Raw genomic sequence first — 9439 nt, forward strand, 5'->3', positions numbered from 1 at the left:
TACTAGCAATGCATGCATTAAATGCAGAGCCAGGCTGCACATTTGAAACAGGCCTGATTGGCTGCATCTCCTTTGATCTCACAGTATTCTGTTGCATTGTAATTTCAATGGCTCGGTAAACGTGCACGCTGCTTACTTTTGCATCTCAGAGATTAACAAAACGAACTACAACATGACCAATGCACGTATTAGATCCAGCGATCGCATTCGATTCTGTGGTGTTTCTAATAATCTATCTCGAAACTCACTCTAACCTGTTGCATTGTAAAGCTTCATCATCGACCCGCGGAGCCAAAATAAACTCGTCCATTCAGCAGCAGCAGGACTTTAAATTCACTCCAATATCGCTTTCATCCCCTCAGAGGGGTGTTGAATCTACTGCACCGCCGCTGTCTTCTGTAAATCCATGCTTGGTGGGACAGGACTGGCGATTAGCAGCGTGAAAGTTTCTCGCCGCTTTGTCTGGGCTGCTCCCTCTGCTCTGTTTCAGCCGTGGACAGCGTTTTCCATTCATACAAACCTCCTTTAGTCAAGAGATCCCGCTGCACTACATGCGTTCAGCCGCTAGAGGCGCCAAAGAGACACTGGTGCACAATTTCTCATTCTTATTCAATTTTTTTAATGCACCTTTTAGTTATTAAATGGAATATTTTATGTCTATGTTATAGACACAAATGTGGCACGTTTACAGAATTATGCGGCTCTTTTTTAGGAATCCATTTCCACACTCTAAAATTGCTTTCATAACATTGCTTTTCCCATCAGCGGTAGTAGTACAGAATTTCATGTGCAGGCTTGTCTGAATACTTGTGAACATTTGGCTCCACCTGCTGTTCATCATGTGCATCTGCAAATAACCGCTTAAGCTCCACCCGTGCATTTAGGTGTATTTGGATGACATTATTTATTTTAAGAGGTGATGAAGCTGGTTGGTAGAGAGAGAGAGTTGAGCTGTGAATTGGATTATTTTTATTTATTCATTTTTATTCAGTTTGCAGCCTGGTAGTATCTTACTAGTCCTTGATGGTGTGGTAACTGTCACATACAAAATCATAAATGGGTAAATCAAAAAGAGGCCTAATACTCTCAAGATGTATTACTCACGTGAACACAATGTGAATTTTGCAATCACTGCAAACAGTTTACAAGTATTCTCTAGCTTTGACTGAAGCCATCTGCTGGGAAATCCACATGATGCTGTTTAACGTAACAGAGATCAAAATGTGTTTCCACTCTTCGAAGAACAAGAAACTGAAGGCTGTTCACTGCCTTAGGCCAATCTGAGGGAGCGAAGGCCAGTTATAGTGAAATAAGGAGCTATCATGATAAAATTGTTGTATTTCTTTACAGTTTTATTTCAGGTGTCTAATATATCAACATCATCATCAGATTTGAGTTGGCTAAATTATGTCTTTATTCTGGGTTAAAAAATGGTTCAGCATTTGTACAAGACATTACATTACATATTTTGATACAGATTATGTGTCTTTTGATTCTAAATGTGAGTAAAAGCTGAAATGTATTTATCATATTTATGTTTATAAGCGGTTTCATTTGCACATCTACCTGTAACAAACATCCAGGGTTGGGTAGTAACGGAATAGGCTACATGTAACGGCGTTACGTAATCAGGATACAAAAATCCAGTAGCCTAACTGTAATCCGTTACAGTTACGTCAAAAAACGTAGTTATCAGATTATAGTTACATTTTGTAAAAAGGGGGAATACTTTCAGGATTACAATGGTTTCATTTAAAACTAAATAAATCAGTATTTTGGCATAATAATATATTAAGCGCAGCTTGATTAATGACTCACGCGAGTCACGTGTGCCACCCGCTGGTGCATGCGCAAATAACAGCTGTCTACAATCTCCTCAGACGCAGATTGAATCACTGCTGCAAAAACGCGTTGATTTCATGGAAATTCCGCTGCTATTTTGTTTAAAAAGAAAAAATTGCAAACAACGTTGAACAGTGCAAACTGTGCCTTCCAGCAAAGAAAACACTTTCTTCATCAAAGGATTCTACATCAAACCTAAAGAAGCATTTGCACTTATAAAATTAGTTTTATATTAGATAGATAAAAATATATAGATTTGTATTCTCTATTTTCCTTTTGAAGAAACCTTTTCCATTATCTAAAAATTGTTCTTATTATATTTTCATTGAAAAAAAATGAATTTGTATTCTCTATTTTCCTGTTGAAGAAACATTTTCCATTGTCAAAAAATTGTGTTCTTATTATATTTGCTTGGAAAAAAAATGAATGTGAATTCTCTATTTTCCTGTTGAAGAAACATTTCCTTAAAATTATTTCTTATTATATTTTCTTCAAAAAAAAAAAAAAAATCTGTAATACCAATATCATGCACTAAAGGTCTATATAGTCCTTTACATATATATTAATTCAGGGCTGTGAAATTCTTAATTAATAAATGTTGTTTTTAAAAAATAATATTTGACCTTGAAGTAATCCAGAAGTAATCCAAAAGTAATCAGTTGCATAACTTTCATATTGTGGTACTTGGATTACGTTACCGAATACTTTTTTTATGAAGTAATTAGTAACTGTAACGGAATACATTTTTAAAGTAACCCTCCCAAGCCTGCAAACATCATGATATCTCGAAACATCTTCAGTGAAAAGACTTATATAGTGTTATTTTTAAAAATGGTTTCTTAAAATATTACATTTGATTTTTTTCCTTTAACATCCACATACATGGTTAACTTTTTTTTTTAACAGGGATCTATTTTCAGTTTAAGGAACTGTGAGTAGAAACCATACAGGGATGCATTGTTTTTTGTTTTCTAATTATTACTTTTTTCTAAAAAGAAGTTCGATGATACTTGACACACAATACAAGTCAGGAGAATGTGGAAGAACCTGGCTTCATAAAGCCTCACCCTATCTTGACTGATTAAAATGTTACCATCAAATTTAATTTGTGGAACCTTAAAAAATTATATTGTGCAATGCCACTTCATCTTCACAGTAAAACAGCATAAAAGGCAAGTGAACTCAGGAAGAGTTGCATGACAAAAACAGCACATAAAGAATACACAAAATACAGAACAAAAAGATTTTTCATAAACAGTTCATACACAATGTGAGCTCAATGTTGTGATGATCAGGTGTGCTATGCCCAACCCCTCATATTTGGAAGATGGATCATTCCATAAGAGGGTCCATCACACACACCTGGCTTTCCTTATAGTTGCATCCTTTAAAATTAGCCATTCTGCTACTCTTTTGGCGTCCACTTTTGATTAATATTGTTTGCGTTTGTCATTCTTATCTTTTCCTTTGTTACATTTGCATCGGGGCCACTGTACAATCATGCACAGACTTTACATTACACCACTGAATTTACTAATGGTCATTGTTCACATTAGCACTCGTTTCTTTCATTTCCTATTTTGTTAACATATCTTGAGTTCGATATCGGTGTGTGACCCTTTCTTTGTTTTGCCCTTTTCGATCAACACGTCATAACAAAATGGAGGCTCGTCCATAACACATTTTTTTATAATTTAAGGTTTCATAAAGTTCATTAGTATCACCCTGATCATAGTAAAAAGCGTAATGTGTAACTTATTAATGTAAAAAATACTGTAGTGGTCATGGTTACAGCAGATGAACATACTGAAAACAAGGAAACCAGAAAAGCGTGTTTCTTTTACGTCATTGTCAGTAAATATGTAGACTAAGGGCTATAGATACAAGCTGTAGAGAGATTCTCCTCCTCGAAATCACGACTGAAATATACCTGTATGATTTGCTTTCACAATGAAAGCGCAGCATTTTGTAGTAGTTTTATTGCTGGTATCTAATATAACATTATCTTCAGGTTTTCTGGATGTGTTCGTGGCTGCTGCATCTGTGGTTTACACATATTTTGAACGGGATGACTTGCTGCCTTTTGATTCAAAACGTGAGTAAACCTGCTAAATACATGTTCTGATGATACATTTATGAGTTTATGGTTCAAATGTCAATTTTTTCCCCAAACGGATATATTATCGAATAACTTTCCAACAAGCACAACTACATTGTATTTTTTATTTTATAATTTGATTTAACTGTTAAAGGGATAACGATAATGTAGAAAAGGGTAAAATGCATATATATTATGAAAAATACAGTTTTCCAGTCCGCTCACTAACGCGATAAACTCCAAGACACGGACGGAAATGTTTACTCATCCTCACTCAGGCAGTTAAAGGGTTAGTTCACCCAAAAATCTAAATTATGTAATTAATAACTCACCCTCATGTCGTTCCAAACCCGTGAGATCTCCGTTTATCTTCGGAACACAGTTTAAGATATTTTAGATTTAGTCCGAGAGCTCTCAGTCCCTCCATTGAAACTGTGTGTATGGTATAATGTCCATGTCCAGAAAGGTAAGAAAAACATCATCAAAGTAGTCCATGTGACAACAGAGGGTCACAGTTAGAATATTTTGAAACATCGAAAATACATTTTGGTCCAAAAGTACCAAAAACTACGACTTTATTCATCATTGTCTTCTCTTCCGTGTCTGTTGTGAAAGAGTTCAAAACAAAGTAGTTTGTGATATGCAGATCGCAAACAAATCATTCGATGTAACCGGATCTTCTTGAACCAGTTCACCAAATCGAACTGAATCGTTTTAAACGGTTTGCATCTCTAATACACATTAATCCACAAATGACTTAAGCTGTTAACTTTTTTAATGTGGCTGACACTCCCTCTAAGTTCAAACAAACCAATATCCCGGAGTAATTCATTTACTCAAACAGTACACTGACTGAACTGCTGTGAAGAGAGAACTGAAGATGAACACCGAGCCGAGCCAGAAAACGAACAATAGACTGACTCTTTCTAGAGTCAAGAACTGTTTCTGTCAGACGCGTCCGATTCGAGAACCGAGGAGCTGATGATACTGCGCATGTGTGATCCAGCGTGAAGCAGACCGACACACAGAGCGTCTGAACGGAACTGATTCTTTTGGTGATTGATTCTGAACTGATTCTATGCTAGTGTCATGAGCGCGGGTAAACCGAAGGCTTGAATCAAGGGCAATCATCGCAAATGACGCCATTACGTCGAGTGCAAAAGAACAGGTGAACCGTTTTCTTCAACCGGTTTATTAAATCGAACTGTCCGAAAGAACTACTGGTGATCCGAAAACCGATTCAACCGGTTCTTGACTCGTGAACGAGTCAGTCTATTGTTCGTTATCTGGCTCGGCTCGGTGTTCATCTTCATGGTACACATGAAATTTGTGTATTATTTGTCATTTAAACTAATGTAAACAGAAATCTTGTTGCTCTATAGAGGGGGCATCCAAATTTCTTTTAAGATATTGTTTATTTATGCATTTAATGTTTGTCCATCTGGAACTTTTATTTTTCATGAGCTGTATATTTTAAGTACTTTTATGTAATCTGTGTTGATAAATTACATGCAATGCCATGTAAAGAGCTAATGTCAGGTCTCTCAGTCCTGCTCCTGGACATAAAGTATTACGGCCTTCATTGCTCAGATAACGAAAGTCAATAGGATTTTTTGGGAAGGTAGTCTGACCAGTTATACAGCAACGCGAGTCTGAAGGTCTGAGCTGAATTTGGTGAAAAATTAAAGTTCTAGTCAGTATCAATTACTCTCATAATAAATAATAATAATGTTCAAATATATGTTGGCTTTCTCAAGCCCAACAAAGAATACTAAGAAGAGAAACATCATTAAGTTTAGTATGTAATAAAATGAACATTACTAATTTATTTCATAAATTCTACTTTATTAATTTTCACAATTATTTATTAATGTCACACACATATACCTAGTGCCTTTAGACTTAAAAGACAAGAGTAATAAATGTTACAGACATATTATCATGGAACTGTTCAGTCTATTATTGATTTTTATTTCCACTTCAATTTTATCTACAGAACTATTTGCACTGTAAAGTTTCAAAAGAGCGAGCTGAAGGCAGAGCGATTCAATCCAATCAGATGAAAGCAGCGTTTCGATGGAATTACATTTGCTTCAATAAAAATGAATGAAACTTTATAAAAATGAACCATGACAATTTTTAAATTTAATATAATCTGATTACAAGTATTAATTTTTGGAATCTGATTACGTAATCCATATTACGTGTAATCATTTAATATCCGGCATTGGATATATGTTGTCAAATAGTACTACATAAAGTGTTTAATGAAACAGCATTAATGAAAAAAGGGAGAGGGATAGAAATGAAATGAAACTCCAGACTTCATAATGAAACTTTATAATAATTCCCTTTCTTAATTACAGAATTGTTTACTGAATTTTTGTTCATTTTATTTATTTGTAATTGTATTGTGATAAAAATGACTGAATTGGCTGGTTTCACTTTTTTCAGCTTGCTACGCTCTGCTTAAACATAACAACACTGTTATTTGTCAACTTCACATATCTTTACATCTTTCAGGTTTGAAGGAAGATTTAAGAGAAAACTTATTTGGACAGCACATTGCATCCAATGTTATACAAAGAGCTGTGTCGTCATTTATGACTGACAGAAACCCAAATAAACCGCTGGTCCTCTCTTTCCATGGGACTACAGGAACTGGAAAAAATCATGCTGTCAAAATCATCGCAAGAAATGTATATGAAAAAGGGGAAAACAGCAAGCATGTTCACACATTTAAACCTGGTCATCATTTCCCACATGAAAAAAAGTTACACTTGTACAGTGTAAGTAAGCCTAAGACTATAGTAATCACATTAATTGCTTCTTATTAACCATGGTCAGCTCTAGATTTAACCCTCTGGCCCTCTTCGGTCATTTTTGACCACGAAGACTATAAGTGTGACTCCTAAACAAAGAGGGCCAGAGGGTTAAGGTAGCTGGGGATAGTTGGGGATTTGGATCATTACAGTTTCATTATTTAAATGTTATACAGTCATTATGCTGCTGCTAATCTGAAAGTATTTTTGCCCAGTATTTATTTATTAAAAATAACATTTTTGTCAAACGAGGTACGTTGAGTGTTGCTCATATCAGAAGTAATTTCGTCAAATGGGTTTTGCATGTTCTGCACTTTCAGGCACAGCTAAAGCAGCAGATTCATGAAAGTGTATCACGTTTTCCCCGCTCCATGTTTATATTTGATGATATGGACAAAATGCAACCACAGCTGATCGATGCCATAAAACCTTTTCTAGACTACAATGCCCGTGTAGATGGAGTGTCATTCCACAAGGCAATCTTCTTATTTCTCAGGTGATGCTCTCAAATCAGGGGTTTGTAATATGGATTTATTTAAATGTAGCTGTAGTCAACTTATTAACTACATAAAATTCAAACACAGTGGTAATGAATAACATTTCATGCTCCCAAAAAGTGTGCCACAACTGATGATAAGCTTGTTTGTTTATAGTAATGCAGGTGGGAATGTGATTACTGAAGTGACTCTGGATTTCTGGAGAGAAGGCATTCCTCGGGAAAACTTATGGATGGACAGCAAGGAACTGGAGACTAAAATCTCTGAAAACATCTTCAATGATAAGAACAGTATGTAGACTATTGAATTGAGCATTGAAATGATTTACATTTCAAAATAAACAAAAGATAGATTTTAAAATATATATACCACAATACATTTTAATCACTTATAAATTCCTCATATATTATTTGCTCATTTTATATACTTTCAAAATATATTCTGTGCCTGATCAATATGTGTTTTTCAGGGGTTGTTTCTTAAATTGTTGTATTTTATTTTGCTCAAACCTGAATATGTGTTTACATTTACTCCATAAATAACTTGTCTCTTCTACAGGTGGATTTTCGTACTCTAGTATCAGAGATGAGCATCTGGTTGATCATTATATTCCTTTCCTACCTCTGGAGCTGAAGCATGTGCGTCAATGTGTCCTGGTTGAGATGGCCCATATGAGCATCACCCAAGACTCTGATCTGGCAGATCAAGTGGCCGGAGACATGCCTTACTTCCCTGAAGAAGAGAAAGTATTTGCTGTTAAAGGCTGCAAGTCTGTCAGACATAAGTTGTCACTGTCTATTTATTTCTAGCGGCAAGTTGTATAGCAAGTTGTCCAGTTAGGCACACAACTGAACAGCAATGAACATACACTACTCCTTTGTTTTTATGAGTTACACTGATATCTGGACTATTCTGCTTTTTGAGAAGTTAAGATTGTCTCAGTATTAAACATTTTAATCTAGGTCTATGTGTACTGCCTGTATTTGGGTCAACATTCTTTAGTCCTACCAGATTTTGGAAGTACCTTGGACTTTTCCATCTGATACATCACTAGGGATACCGTGCAGTGTTTTCTGAAGGCCAAAAAACACCATTAAAACTTTTATTAGTGTAACAAAATGCCATTGAATAGCTTACAAAGAGAGAGAGAGAGAGAGAGAGAGAGAGACTTTTGGCTTCTACAAACCCTTATTTTATACACACACACACACACACACACACAAAAAACGTTATAATCTCATTCACAATAAACATCAAACATTACACTGTATATTCCTAATTGTTTGAAGACACTATAAGTTGCATTATCAATTTAAAATCACACCACAAAACCCATTCATCATAACCAGAGAGAGAGAGAGCTAAATATAACAACAATAAAAAAATGACCAAAACCCATTGGCACGTTTATTACACCATCAAAAATAAAAAATTTAAGAAGGCACGTGGACAAGACAACATCAGCAATGAAATGGTCAAACACAGCAGCCCTTACATAATTCAAGCTCTTGCTAAATTCTTCCTGAGACCTGGTCAGAAGGTCTGATCACACATATAAAAAAGGAGATAAATTTGATCCCAGTAATTACATTATTATGTTGCATTTGTGTGGGCAGTAACCTAGTAAAGATTTTTTTTAATAATAATAAATAACCGCATAGTCACATTCCTTACAAGATTAAACATCGTAAATAAATCAACAATTGGCTTTTTACCAAAACAACATACATCCGATCACATCTATATCTCTCCACGCTCTAATTAACAAAAAATCTAAAGAAAAAAAAATATTTACGTTTTGTTGATTATTTTGTCGACTATATTCTATATGAAAGAGATTTTTAATCTCAGTGTCTTTTTTGGTTAAGTTTGGCATGATGATTTACTTTACAAATTATTACAAATTAGCATTGGTGGAAAAATATTCAATGTTATACTGTACAATCCATGTTTAAAAACAGTAAATGTGCGGTCCGGTCAGATTTGGGAATCTCAGGACTGTGTTCTTCCAGCATGGCTGTTGAGTGAGGAAGGGATGCGGTGTGAACCCAACCCTCTTTAACATCTACATCAATGAGCTGACAGTAGCTCTGGATCGTTCCGGCAGCATCCCAAGGCCTCACTCTGCATGACTCTGAAGTAAAATGCCTGCGTTGTGCGGACGACCTGCTTCTGCTCTC

At 35.4% G+C, this 9439-nt stretch overlaps 1 protein-coding gene across 2 annotated transcripts; it reads left to right on the top strand.

Annotated features, from left to right (window-relative positions):
* Window positions 1–3498: 3498 nt before the first annotated feature.
* On the top strand, window positions 3499–8221 carry LOC113071116 (torsin-1A-like). Of its 2 annotated transcripts, none has more exons than XM_026244480.1 (5): window positions 3499–3937; window positions 6599–6729; window positions 7083–7258; window positions 7416–7549; window positions 7818–8221. In XM_026244480.1, exons 1-5 carry the CDS (start codon window positions 3793–3795, stop codon window positions 8066–8068), a joined length of 837 nt encoding a protein of 278 aa, XP_026100265.1. In that variant the 5' UTR covers window positions 3499–3792; the 3' UTR covers window positions 8069–8221. The 2 variants fall into 2 exon arrangements, with proteins under 2 accessions (XP_026100265.1, XP_026100264.1); XM_026244479.1 differs by having other exon boundaries at window positions 3500–3937; window positions 6464–6729.
* The last annotated feature ends 1218 nt before the right edge of the window (window positions 8222–9439 follow it).

The sequence above is a fragment of the Carassius auratus genome, unplaced genomic scaffold (assembly GCF_003368295.1).
Source record: "Carassius auratus strain Wakin unplaced genomic scaffold, ASM336829v1 scaf_tig00005992, whole genome shotgun sequence".
Classification (NCBI taxonomy): domain Eukaryota; kingdom Metazoa; phylum Chordata; class Actinopteri; order Cypriniformes; family Cyprinidae; genus Carassius; species Carassius auratus.